Here is a 14443-nt window from a genome sequence, read left to right as displayed (position 1 = left end):
TTTAATTTTTAATTCAATTTTTTTTTCAATTGAGTAGGCCTTCAGGCACAGCTCACTACCTGGGAATCTGTGCCAATGTCCCTGGATTTCCAACTTACTTGGGGTGTTGGAAGTCCATGTCTGTCAGCCACAGTAATTTGTACTATCTCAAGTGTTCAGGCGAGGTCCATTAAAAACAGATGCTCCATCTGTTGTACCTTGAAGACTAGGACAGAAAACCAGAGGAAGGACTGCCTTCATTACATCCTGATGGAGGCAGCACTTAGACTTGGTGTGAGAATCAAGTGAATCATCCAAGGGAAACTCTTCCATGACTCCTTCCTGGAAAGCTCCCCCAGGTTTGCCTTCAGATAAAAATAATCAGAGGACCCCACCACTAAGCACTCTAGGGCTCAGAAGCCCAAGAACTGTTAACGTCCGGTTCCTTGAAGATCAGGCACCAGTCAGCCTGGTATTAATGGTACAGTTCGCCACTCTCTGATAGCAGCTCATACAGGAGAGACTTGAGCTGTTGATTCCCATTCCCTCCCAGAGACCATCAAACCTAGCTCTTTCTTCAGCTAAGATGAGTGAGACTTCTCTGATCACAGCACGACAACCATCCATGTCAATACTGATGATGCCCTAAGCTGATGCTGGGGCACCAGAACAGGGAATGGACACTACCACCGTGTGTAGTTAGCAAGTGCTTTTCACAGTTAGATTAGCAACAGATAATATAGACCCTGAACTGGGTTTTCATTGTACAAGTTGCACTGATGGACAATCCCTAGGTGACGGGGTTAACTTGAATGAAGGTACATCTCAGACAATTCATAAGAATATTTTCTTTCCCTTCACACACATTCCCCCATGAGCCTCTGCCCATGCCCTTCTCACCTGATTTTTTTCTCTCTCTTTTTTTTCTTCAGGTGGAGGTGGTGGCTGGACAGACACTACCCTGTTTCCTCAGGCTGGGAGGTCCCTTCAGGAAGGTGGACAAGGGGGCCAGGCCTGTCCCCAGTCACTAGCTAAACTCCAGTGGGCTACCTCAGGTGGTTTTGGTGGAGGAGGAGGAGCTTGTACATCTGGCGGTGGAGGTGGAGGCTATCGAGGTAGGTCTGTTTGTCCTATCATTTGGGGGAATGGAGCTTACAGAGACTGGGAACATTGCCCTGCATCTGCAAGGATATTTAACCATCCTTTAGCCTGCCCTTAACCTGTTTACAGGAAATAGTCCATATAACGATGATTCATTCTCTTAAAAACTAGCCTATTTGCACCAACTTGTACCAAGACAGATACCTTTGGTTTGAAGGGCTCTTCCAATCCTGATGGGTCTGGGATAAATGATTTCATTGTGTTCTTTGAAGGCAAGAGATACACACATAATCTCACCAGAAAGCCCAGTGGAACTCCATACTTCACGAGATCGAGGCAAAAGGGTGGGGGGGCCTTTGATGTCATTCAGCACATGCACATGATATGGTCTTCCTTTTTTCCAGGTGGGCATGTAGCAGATGTTGATGATATCACAGCTGATGGGCAGGATGGTGTTTCTTTTGTGAATCCAGTAGGGGAGATCTTCCTGCATCCCCTGGCAGGTAAAACACACTTTCTTTATTCTCCCACTATCATCTCTACACCCCCCCCCCCCTTTATCTTCTGTCTCTCCTCTCCTCCTTCCTTCCACTCTTCTCTATAACCTGTATTCAGGCATATACTCTCTGATGCACATCCTTAAGTAATGAAAATTGTCACAGTTCCATTGCCTTCAATGACAGTTTACATAGCTGAGGATTTTTTCCCTTTATCGCTCTCCTAGGCTGAGAGGTAGCACGAATTATCAGGTTCAGTCATATGAATTTAGTCCTGGCCTTCCACATTCCTCTTCACCAGAGCACCTTGTGGTTAATCCAAAGGGGTCATGCTCTTGGGAGGTGAATTTCAGTGCTAGTACTCATTCACTTCTCCTGGACCGCCTCAGATGGGGGATGTGGGTGCAGTGTTATGTTGGGATGTGGCATTACAGCCTCTTGCATTTGCTTTGACCTGTACAAACATGGGAGAAAATCAGTTAAACCCTTCTTCTGTTCCATCTGGTGTCTTCTCATTCAGCCATGGAGAGTCATGGTGAGGCAGAGATTCAGGTCTACCTGAACTGCAGCCACTGCCACTCGGGAAACTGCAAGAGGGACCTTGACACCAATCTGCCGATCTGTATTTGTGAGATGGGAGCCGTGCTGGCCATCGACAATGTCACCTGCATAGGTAATGGGGGAGCTGTGTACCAGTGTTCCCTGTAAGCTGTGTGTTTGTGCAGCCACTCGAAAGAGATTCACATACTGCTGAGCTGATTAGCAGAATGCCCACAACTGGGTTTTGTTTCTACTGCGGGTAAACATTTGTACGTGCCTCAGTGCACATAAAAATGTATTCAGCACATGGATGGAAAAGACTAGAGGGAATATTGCTGTATACTCACTGAATTTCTTCTGTCTTCTTTGCATCTCCCCTTCTATCTTTCTCTTGCTAAAGATATGTGACTCATAAATAATGATATCTCTCCTCTCTATGGCCTGTCATCAGAGATCTTTCAAACATTAAACAAGTTAATCTTCCCAGCATCTCTGGGCGTTGGGTATTATCTCCATTTTACAAGCAGGCAAATGGAGAGAGAGGGACAGAGTTTTCAAAGGTACTTGGGTGCCTACAGACACAGATAGACACTTAGTGAGATTTTCAAAAACACCAAAGCAAGTTAGGAGACTAAATTCCATTCATATCCATGAGAGTTAGGTGTCCAACCTGCTTAGTTGCTGAGCACTTTTGAAAACCTCACCAGGTACCTATCTGCATCTTCAGGTGCCTAAATATCTTTAAAAGTCTGGCCCAGAGAGGCTAAGAAGAACTCAGCAATATGGCCATTTGCAGCACCAAGGAATACAACCCTCAAAAGGGATCAAACTCCCCAAATAAATCCATCTTACTTGGTGTAAAACTTTTACACAGAGAAAGCTCATGGGGTCATCCCTCTTTTTCAATTAAAGAGTGATGCACAGAGGTCCCTCTTGCCCCCATAACATAATTTAATCGGTTAAACAGTGATTTATGAGTATTTATAACTCCCAGAGCCCCAGTGGAATTGGCTGTAACATGCACATAAAAGTCCTTCGCCACCATTGAAATGTTATGTTTTCAAAAGGGGAAACCATGGTTCTAGAATGGAGCTGTGGTTGTCTGCTGGTTAATATGTCTGTGTCTTTGTTTTTTCCAGTTCCTCGCAGTCTCATTCCAGAGGGACACCTTCCTCTCCCCCTCCTCACCGTGGTCACAGTGATTGGAGTGCTTGGAATGGCCTTGGCTTGTGGCAGCCTGTTCATTGGTAAGCAATGCCTTTGGTTTGTATTGGACAGCTTTTACCAGCCTCTTGGGGTGTGTCTAGACTACATGCCTCCTTCGACGGAGGCATGTAGATTAGCCAGATCGGAAGAGGGAAATGAAGCCGCGATTAAAATAATCGCGGCTTCATTTAAATTTAAATGGCTGCCCCGATCTGCCGATCAGCTGTTTGTCGGCAGATCGGGGGAGTCTGGACGCGATGCCCCGACAAAGAAGCCTTTCTTCATCGACACAGGTAAGCCTCGTGAAACCAGGCTTACCTGTGTCGATGAAGAAAGGCTTCTTTGTCGGGGCATCGCGTCCAGACTCCCCCGATCTGCCGACAAACAGCTGATCGGCAGATCGGGGCAGCCATTTAAATTTAAATGAAGCCGCGATTATTTTAATCGCGGCTTCATTTCCCTCTTCCGATCTGGCTAATCTACATGCCTCCGTCGAAGGAGGCATGTAGTCTAGACACACCCTTGGTTGGCCCCACTGGAAGAAAGGAGCCCACCTTAAAGCTATGTTCTGCTAACCATGGTATTGATGGGGAATTAAGAGGGACTTCAACCAGGAGACAGCCAGCTACCAGCCAATAATACTGCTGCCACTAATAAGCTTGACTAGTAAGTCCAGGCATGGGGAGCCAGCAAAAAACATCACCCTTTGCCTGGCCCGGAGTAAGAACTTGGCATAATAGTAGCCTCCATGGGGAAAGACTGCTTTGGCCTTGCTCCTTCTGAGAAGAAAGCCACTTAGAAAGGTCATGGGATCATAAGCAGACCCTCCTTTAGTAGGCACTAATCCACAGACTGCTGTCTTGGCCACTTGCTTTGTTGTCTTGGTTGGGTGCCAGCAAGATCCTTTGCTCATTAGTTCAGAAGGGGCTGCTCCATCTGAGGTCCAGAACTACAGATGTCCAATACTCCATGCTCGGGTATCACATTCAAGAGGGAGAAGTTCCTGCCAAGAGAGAGAAGGGGGATCATACTGTGGATTTAAGAATATCACTTGCATTAATAACTGCTGACTTGGTTTCCTGTTGTTGTTTGTTCTGTGCTGCTGGCACTGTCTCCTTTGCTCTCCCCACATGGTGACATTTCACCCTCTGTTCTTTTATGGTGTGCTCCCACAGTTTATCACCGTAAGAAGCAGCAGTTGGAGGGAGTCAGAGCACGACTGCAGAGCCCAGAATATAAACTGAGCAAAATCCGCACCTCCACCATCATGACAGATTACAACCCTAACTACTGCTTTGCAGGGAAGGCTGCCACACTAAATGAGCTGAAGGAGATACCCCGGAAAAACATCTCCTTGCTTCGGTAAGGCTTGCTGCTGGACCTGGACCTCGATCCAGGACAGGAATTGTAGCTCAAGGTGAAGGGAGCAGGGTCACATATTTATCTTGTCTGAATGTACAAAATGTGCATGGAGCATGGAGACCAAGAGACAGAGAGCTAGCTGGCTGGCAGGCTAAACATGGACAGGTCACCATCCAGCATGGTACAGCCTAAATGTGACTATCATGACAGCTGCTTTTAACACCTGTGCCTCACTTTTATATTCTACAAGGTGCTCTGTAAGAATTAGGCCCTAACTTAAGCACATGTTCAACTTTAAGCTCATCAGTCACCTGTTGCATTGACTGATTTAGGCTTCCTGCCAGAAGCAAGAGGATTCTCTGCTGTTCTGTCCTTATACTTCTGGGATGCCCTCAGTTACTAAGGCTCCCAACAAATCCCTACCAAGTCTATAGCAGTGTTTCCTTTTCTGCATCAGAACAGAAACTCACATCACAGGGAAAGCCACTTTGGGCAACTCTCACTAGTCCAATTCTGAGACAAATTGCTTTGCCCTGGATTCCAGCTACAAGAACAGGTCCAAAACTTGCTCCTGAACTTGACAACATCATGATCTGTACAGATGCAAAGCTCATGGACACAGTAATACCTGCTTTTTCTCTTTCCTTCAGGGCCCTAGGGCATGGTGCATTTGGTGAGGTTTACGAGGGGACTGTGGTAGGAATCACAGGGGATCCAAATCCCCTTCAAGTGGCTATCAAGGTCAGTACCTTCAGCTAATGGCCTCTCTCTCCTATATGGCAGTGACTATTCATGAGAGTGATGTTACCAAATTAAGGTTCCAATTAGAAATGTATTGTTAGTTATCATATAGTGCATGGCTAACAGTGTTGCACATGCTGCTAATGTCACACGAGAGTTATGACATTTACATTGCTTTGATGTTTTTAAACCCCATAGCAATAACAGCGAATTGAAAATAAATAGTTCTCATTTGGTGTATAGCGCTGTAGTGGCTACATCTGCAAGTCTAATGGTGGGTGGGAGCTAGGGATGTGGTCAACTAGTCGCTCTCCCGCCCCTCTCCTCCCCTTTGCTGCTTCTATCAGAAAGGGGCAGCAAAGGGGAAGGGGTACTTCAAAGTGGCAGTGCCTCATAGAGCTCAGGTTCAGCTGGGGACTCCCACGCCAACCCCAGGCTCCATGCAGTGCTGCTGCTTTGAAATGTCTCATGGAGCCTGACAGCAGGCTCCCCACGGCATTTCAAAGCAGCAGCACTGCGTGGAGTCCAGGGTCAGCCCAGGTGCTGCTGCTTTGAAATGCTGCGGGGAGCACAGGACCAGCTGGGGACTGCTTGAGTCCCGCACTGGCCCCATGTTCCCGCAGCACTTTCACCTTTGAAGTGTAGCAACAGCCCTGGAACTGTTGCTGCACTTCAAAGGTGGAAGCACTCTTACCAACTAATTGAATAGTCGATGCAAATTGCATCGATAACTGGATTAGCCAAATAATTGAAATTTTACATCCCTAGTGGGAACTGTTACATTAATTTCAGTGGAATAACTGGGCAATTCAGGCCAGGTCTACACTGGTGGAGAAAATCAATGCAAGATACAAACTCCAGCTATGTGAATTGTGTAACTGAAATGGACTTACATTACATCAATTTTTCTGGGATGGCCCCACAGCAGGAGGTTGACAGGAGAAATGCTCCCATTGACTTTCCTTACTCCTCACAACAGTGAGGAGTGCTGGTGGCCACAGGAGCACCCTCAGCATTCAATTTAGTGGATCTTTACTCGCTCTCCTAAATTGGAGATTGATCCTCTGTGGTTCAGTGTGTCAATCGTCTGGTAAGTGGAGACAAGGCCCGAATCAAAAGCCTCTGCATGACAGAACCTGAACAGGAAAGTCTCTCCCAGCCTCTCCTGCCAAAGCCTATTGCTTCAGGGAGGGGGCCATATGAATCTGTCACCCAGACAAATAAAATATATCAGCAAAAATTAAAACAAAGTGCCAAATCCTCTGCTAGTGTATACAGGTACAGCTCCATTGAAATCTGTGGGGCTGTGCTATTTTAGTTCAGCAGAGAGTTTGGCATATAAAGCTGAGTTTTTCTCGTGGTGTTTGCTGAGAGCCTCTCAGTACAGTAATAGCCATGTAAGTCATCTTTAGGTTATGTCTACGCTTGGGGTAGGAGTGTGATTCCCTGCTCGTGAAGACATGCCTGTGCTAGCTTCCACTGAAAATAGAGTGCAGCTATGGCAGTATAAGCAGCTAGTCTCCTACGTAGGTGCCCCTCAGATTCCATAGGTGTGTACTCGGGGAAGTTAGACTGTCCCGGAGCTCTCACAGCTACTGCTGTGCTCTATTTTAGCATGCTAGTTTGATTAGAGCTATCAAGGGTATGTCTCTTTCAGCTGGGAATCACCCCTTCCCTCCACGTGAAGACATACACTTAGATAGTGTTCTAGCCAATACTGATACTTCAGGCTTTGTGACTGAGACTTGACACTCCTCCTTTTTTTTAAAAAAAAAGGCTCCAGAGGCGATCCTGGCAATTACAGGATTGTAAGCCTGACTTCAGTTGAAGCAGAATTATCAGACACAGAAATGAACACAGTATTTTGTGGGAAGAGTCAACATGAGTTTTGTAAAGGGAAGTCATGCCTCACTAATCTATTAGAATTCTTTGAGGAGGTCAAACAAATATGCAGAAAAACAGGATCTAGAAGATTATAGTGTACTTGGACTTTTCAGAAAGCCTTGGACAAGATCCTTTGCCCAAGGCTCTTAAGCAAAGTAGGCTGTTATGGACTAAGGTCCTCTTATGAATCAGTAACTGGTTGAAAGACAGGAAACAAAGGGTAGGAATGAATGGTCCGTTTTCACAATGGGGAGGAATAAATATTAGTGTCCCCCAGGAATCTATAGCTATAACAGGACTATAATATAAAGTAGTGTTCCCAGGAATCTATAACTATAAAAGGGTTAAAAAATTAGATGAGTTCATAGAGCATCAATGGCTGCTAGCCAGGATGTACAAGGATTCACCCCATGCTCTGGGTGTCCTTAGCCTCTGTTTGCCAGAAGCTGGGAGTGGACAACAAGGAATGGATCACTCATTGATTGTCCATTGTTAGTTCCTTCTGAAGCTCCTGGCATTGGCCACTGTAGGCTTGGTGGACTCTGATGTTCATCCCTTGATAAGTTCCTGTCCTAGATTCTGGTGCTCTGCCATTCAATCAGTAACAGGCACTCCAGTCTGTTGAGGAATTTGAAATGCCCCCCAAAAAACGCAGCTGAATGGAAGGCAGTGGGCATATGCTGGTACTCTGGCATATTGGCGCAGTTGCCTACAAAAGTTATGAGCCCCTAGCTGTTGACATTAAGTAGTGCTTGGTAGCATACATTGTAGTACTGTAAACTCATGTATTAAAGGACCACGATCAAATGTTATTATTTAGACACCTCTCCGGCCCAATTTAGGCTTCGTTAACAATAATAAAAAAAGTTTTAAAATCCTAATATTTATCATTAGATTTTCATGACTCATTGTTTAAAGTAAATGAAAATCATTTGAGCTATTTATGTGTAAACTTCCCCTCATTAGTCTACTCAAGTTATGCGCTCAAATTAACCTAGCTCCAGTGAGATATTACTGGTCGGGGACTGGAACCCAGGAACTTTTGCATGTAAAGCTGTGTCAGGGTTACCCTACTGGCAAGAGTGATCATACACCACAGAGTGATTTAACTAGCAGCTCAGAGTAATTGGCTTAGCAACATGATTGGATTGGAGGCTGATAATTTGTTGCAACTCAAGCTAATGCATCACAACTGCCTTATTGGCTCAAGCAGCAGCAATACTGGAGCTTCTAACTGCCCACAGCCAGGTGGGCCAGCTAATCTGAATCTAAAGCACCATTTATTTGAGGTTTTGTGTGGGACTGTGAGTTGAGTTGGAAGTAACACTGGAGTTACAACTTGAGCTAACTGTGCTGTAAATCCAGAGAATATGTTTGTGCTGTAACTGAAATATCCAAGGCAGGCTGGGCTTTGCTGAGTCAGGCTTATGGGACTTGGGCTATGGGGCTGTTTAACTGCAGTGTAGATGCAGTCTTTGGCGGAAGTCCAGGTGCTAGGTCCCTGGGAGGTGGGGAGGGTCCCAGGGTATGTCTACACTAGCCCCCTAGTTCAAACTAGAGAGGCTAATGAGGGCGACCGAAATTGCAAATGAAGCGCAGGATTTAAATATCCCACGCTTCATTAGCATGTTTCTGGCAGGTCACCATTTTGGAAATTGACTAGCCCGGAAGAACTGCCCGCGTCTACACATGGCAGAGAAGGGCGATTCCAAAATAAACCCCTTACTTCGAATTACCAGTTAAACCTCATGGAATGCCTCTCCCATGGAATGAGGTTTAACTGGTAATTCGAAGCTCTGAGGGATCAACCTCTGCCCCTTCCACCTAAGGCTCTGCCCTTTCCAGAGGAGCGGCACTGCGCCCCCACACACTTTGTGCCTGTGTCCATGTATGTGGCTGTTGGCCCCGCTGTGCCTCATATCCTAGCCTGCAGTCAGTAGCAACCACCCCATCTCCTCAGTCTGCACACAGATAGCAGCGGCCATATCATCCTCTGCAGTGGTGGCCTCACCATGTAGTGCAGAGCCACACCTGCAGTTTGTTTTTGTCACTGCCAGGAGAGGAGTTCACATTGTTTTAAATGAACAATAGTTCCCTAGCAACTACACTTCTCTGTACAGAACCAGGTGTGATCTTCTCTGGCTACAAAAGAACTGCAGGTATTTAAACGCAAGAATATTCTTCACACAGGTCATTCATCTCTTGTTTCTTTCCCATTCCTTGAGTCATATGTGACTCAGTGAACCAGGGATTGGAAGAGGAGCAAGAGCCTCTCATCATATCTACTACATAATCATGTATTATGTTTTCACTGGCTTTTTTTTATACATCTCTTAAATATCTTTGTTTCTTCTGGGTGCTTCTCCCTTTTCATTCCCTCTCAACAGACACTGCCAGAAATCTGCTCTGAGCAGGATGAGATGGATTTTCTAATGGAAGCACTGATAATCAGGTATGTTTCATCTTTTAGTCTGGGGAGGGGGTCACTTTAATCCATGGGTCCTATCAGAAGATTAACTCACTGACTCAGGAGATTAATAACAGGGTGGAGAGACTTTCTCATCTAGCCCTACTCTTAACTACAAATTATTACTTCTGATGGCTATTTGGTGGTTTATTAGTTAGTTTTTAATGGGCATGTGTCCACCTTGTACATGATACCCTAACTGCTTTTCTCAGCAAAGCATAAAGTAACTTCTCCAGTGGTGTTTTTTTTGTTTTGTTTTTGTGTATTGGGAAATAAGCACTACATTCTTTTAATAGTGTTGCATGTTTAGTGTACCATTCATCTCAGAAATCCCAGGGCCCTTAGCCTTGGAGGCCCTTGTGTTAGGAAGCTGCCATTGATTAAATGAACAACTGTGTAATGAGTGAGCTACAAGACTTGGCCCTATAGTCATGCAATATTGCTGCTTCTCAGCACAGTCAGGCAGCATACATCATGCTGTTTGCCAGGGAGGGATTTTTCAACCCAGGACATTAGGGCAAACTCCACTCTTATTAAAAACACTGTGGGGTATGTAGGAGCAGCCTGGGCCTGGCTCGTGCATGGATAGCTGCCCAAGGAGACAGTGCAAGAAGCTTCCCTTTGTGCCCTTGAAACAATAGTCAACCACAGCTGTTGCTCCTGTGCTCCCCTAAGCACAGGGACTTCTTTCTCCTAATGCCTTCTGCAGCACTAGTCACCCCAGGGCCTGCGTCTCTGCCCGTCGTCTGTAACAGGCAGCAGAGGAAGGCACTCTGAGCCCTTTTAAGGGGAGAAGTAGTGAACAGGGAACCGCTGTGTGCTGGGGAGCTCCAGGAGGCTTCGTGCCGCTCCTCACCTCGCTCAGCGAGGGTCAGTGATACTCAGGCACAATCTGTCTTTTGAGGTTTGTGCACACAGACTAGACAATACTTTATAAGGCCTGATCTGAAAGACCTTCCCACAGTGTGGTGTATAATTTATCTGCCTAGGAAAGCTAGAAGCCTGAGTCATCCCCATAATTCCAGGCACTCTCGGTATTTCAAACCTGGGGTTTATGCCATTAAATTAATCTCACAAAGTTTGAAAAGAGGGAAATAACCTGGAAGAACTCCCTTCATCTCTTTCATAGCACACAGCTGCTCTGCTGGGGAGGTGGCTCTCACTTATCATGGAATTGCACAGATCTCACCTGGCAAAACAATCCGCACAAAGAGCCGCACCTACTCTATTTTCTGTAAAACCTTACAAGCCTTTAAAGTGCCTGAAAGCCATCTTGGAATGTACTGCTGGGGGTTATTTATTTGTATTGCTCTTTGCCCCTTCTTCAATGTTTGGAACAAAACCCTCCCTGTCAGTGTTTGCATGTGGATGACTTTATCTCCCAGCTAGGACACACTGCCGAGCCTAAAATTACTGCCCTCAGCCCATCTCCCGCAGACTATTGGAGCTCTGAGTGGCAATGCATGAAGCAATCATGCTGATAAGTGATTTTTAAAAGCAACTCACTGGCTCATTTCATAACGTGTTGATTTATTTAGTAATGTCTTCCTTCTCCATCCTGCCACCCTTGCCCAAGTCCTCAGTTCATCTCTAACCCAGGTTAGTAGTGATCAGAGGTTACTACCTTCTGGTGACAGTTTGGCAGCCTACGTTCAGTTGCTACAACTGGCACTAGCTCACTGTTTCTGGCAGACTGGAAACTGAACTGAGACCCCCTCCGCCCCGCAAACTACACAGTAAATTGTTTAACAAACATTGAAAGAAACCCAAATCCCCCCGAAAGAATTTCATTTCTGTACTATTTTGGACTTAAAAGCTGTAAGCTATCACGTTTCCCTTCTCCCATGACCTCTGTCACATTTAAATCCATTAATCTTCTCTGCACTAGAGAATATCAGCAGGAATGCGTGGAGGGAAAGGGCTACTGTATTTGGTAGCTTTTACTAGTTTTCACCCACTTTCTGAGGAGGCAATGCCAAGCAGAATCTCCTTGGCTTCTTTGTCACTATTGCCAGGCTGAGGGCACCGTGCTTTGAACTAGCTGAGGTCAGGATTGGCTTTGACAGAGTGTTACAGAACCAGGTTCTATTTAATCTCAGAAACCAAAGTTCAGGGAAAAGTTGGGCAAAAGGTTTTATCCTCTCTCTGGTTTTTGTCTCCTCCCTTCCCTGTCACCGTGGTGGTCAATTCACAGTAAGTTCAGTCACCAGAACATTGTGCGGTGCATTGGTGTGAGCCTCCAGACGCTGCCTCGCTTCATTCTGCTGGAGCTCATGGCCGGAGGAGACATGAAGAGCTTCCTTCGGCAGAATCGCCCCCGGGTGGTGAGACCATCTTCCTCTTTCCTCTTGGGTCTGTTTTCATTGCAGCATTTTAATAGGGCTGTTCTCTGATTCCCACCTCCTACAAACCTTTGAACATTTTTCCCATCTCCATGACTTGACTTGATAATAGAAAATGATTCCTGATCCCATCTTTCAAAGGATCCGGTTTACAGTATTAGCAACCAAGCAGGAAACAGAGTAAAGAATGTTTTCCTGTCACCTCTGCTGTTCTCTGCCAGGGACAGCAGGACAACAGCACATGAGAACGTTCCCTGAGCCTCCATCACACCGTCTACACACTGCTGGGTCAAGTGAAGAGCAGAAATTACAACACAACCCCCATTTCATGCACAGCTGTTGGGGCAGCTCTAGTGTTGCCAGCCCTCCAGGACTGGCCTGGAGATGCCTGGAATCGGCACCAATCTTCTGGTGACAGTTGAAAGCAATTTGGGAAATTTTAATGGGAATGTTTTACGAAAAAGGCATTGTTACGTGGGAAAATAAATCTCCTGGAATAGCTTCAGTCAGAGTCGGCAACCCTAGGCAGCTCTACAGCTGGTGTAAATAGACATCGCTGCATTTACTTCAGTGGAGCTATATTGAATTATATGAGCTAAAGACCTGGCCCTACATGTACAATTGGTGCTCAGTGAAACAGCCATTGCAAATCAATGATGATAACATGGAATTGGCCTTGTAGCCAATCAATTCTGATTTCCACAGATGTGTCTGTTACTGGCAAAAGTAACAAATAATTTAGATGGGCAGTTTTCAACATATTTGTTCACAAACTACTAATTTCAGCTATTTGTTATGGGTTATTCAGAATGTGTTATTGGCCATGTAACTCACGTGATGTTGCTTCTGCTCCTTGGGTGGATGAGTGAAGCTTTCTAAACAGGAGAACGGGCCTGCTCTACAGCCAGTTTTTGTACTGGTATAGCTATAACAGTTATAGTTGTATAAAGCTGTCTGTCTTAGGTATAGTTGCACAAAGTGTGGGTGAGGTAATGTCTTTGATTGAACCAACCTCTGTTGGTCAGAGAGCAGTTTTGGGGCACACAGAGCTCTTCTTCAGATCAGTTCAACAGCTTGTTTCTCTCTCTAACAAACGTTGGTTCCATAAAAGATATTTCATCCACCTTGTCTCCCTAATGTCTTGAGATCAATACTGCTCCCATGACACTGCAGAATAGAGGTTTAGTTTTTTCCCCTTTTCGTACTAAAATGTACTAATATAAGCAAATTCAACTACAGCCCCACTAAGGGGATTGTAAGGTTTAACTATGTCAATATAGTGAAAGCAGCACAACTTTTGTGAGAAGATGATGATGACTGGCTAAACAGCAGTGAAGAGTGAATGTTCTCATGTGCACACAGCAAATATAGGAATAATGTGAAGGACAGTCATTCCAATACCTATGTGAAAACAAAGAATGTTTGTTGGCAGCAAACAAAAAGGGACAAGAATTATTTGACTCAAAACAGACTTTCCAAATACAAAGTTATGTTCCTGTGCACCCTTTCAGAAAATTCAGCCAGCTTAGATCACTATTCATCATTCCATAGCCTCTTAGTGGGGCTGTAGTTGAATCTCCACCATGCTAATCTCTGCCTGCCTCTTATTTACTCCCTCTCTTTAACCTTTATAAGATTCTGGTTTATAACTCTAGCCTTCAAAGGCAAACATCCAAATGTTCTGTACAATAAAGACATGACCCACCTGGCTGATTAAACACCAGCTGCCAACAGCCAGAGTACTAATTATCTGGTTCCAGGCTGTGAACCGAACAACGTAACAGCATCCAGAGAAGAAACAAGAGAAGAAAAGAGCAATTTGACTTGACATCTCCAGGCGCTTCACTGAGCTTGATAGTAATTTCTCCACACCTCTCCCCAGAGCACTGGAAAAGCACTTGTCATAACAACTTTCCTGGAGATGCACCAAGGAATTTTTCCTGTAGGGGAAAAAATGATTGCTTGAAAATGAGTGGGTGTCACAGGGAGGCTTAGTCACCACCAGAGCACCTCCTTTTAGACACACCTGGGGATTGGCTCTACCAGTCCCACATCCCTCCTACAGTTGCTCACTCCATCACTCTCCCTTGCTTGAGACTTGGCTGCTCCCGCTTCAGTCCTCCCTTTCCAGGGTATCAACATTTCTCGGGAGCTGTTGTCCCAGGCAGCCCTTCCTGTCACTACATCTTAACAGCACCACTACCCAGTAGCTGCTATGGAAACCCAGGCCTGCCCTCTGCTCTGGGTTACAACCTAGGCACCCCACAACAAAAGTGGCCAAGGTCTGCACAGTCCTCAGCCTTACTGCCATATCCCTGGGCTAC

At 45.6% G+C, this 14443-nt stretch overlaps 1 protein-coding gene across 7 annotated transcripts in view; it reads left to right on the top strand.

The window, feature by feature from the left end:
* LTK (leukocyte receptor tyrosine kinase) overlaps positions 1–14443 on the top strand; it is a 154757-nt gene that overhangs the window by 121982 nt on the left and 18332 nt on the right. For all 7 annotated transcript variants that reach the window (XM_089778486.1, XM_075927151.2, XM_075927149.2 and 4 more), the window contains 8 exons: positions 912–1094; positions 1485–1583; positions 2098–2250; positions 3257–3364; positions 4499–4685; positions 5336–5426; positions 9698–9762; positions 11972–12101. In XM_089778486.1, the coding sequence (XP_089634612.1) occupies positions 912–1094; positions 1485–1583; positions 2098–2250; positions 3257–3364; positions 4499–4685; positions 5336–5426; positions 9698–9762; positions 11972–12101 (1016 nt within the window). The remainder of the gene's footprint in view (positions 1–911; positions 1095–1484; positions 1584–2097; positions 2251–3256; positions 3365–4498; positions 4686–5335; positions 5427–9697; positions 9763–11971; positions 12102–14443) is intronic.

This window comes from Pelodiscus sinensis, chromosome 5, assembly GCF_052426305.1.
Source record: "Pelodiscus sinensis isolate ZL-2025 chromosome 5, ASM5242630v1, whole genome shotgun sequence".
Lineage (NCBI taxonomy): Eukaryota > Metazoa > Chordata > Testudines > Trionychidae > Pelodiscus > Pelodiscus sinensis.
Note: the sequence above shows the minus strand (reverse complement) of the source record. Positions and strands in the feature narration are given on the sequence as shown.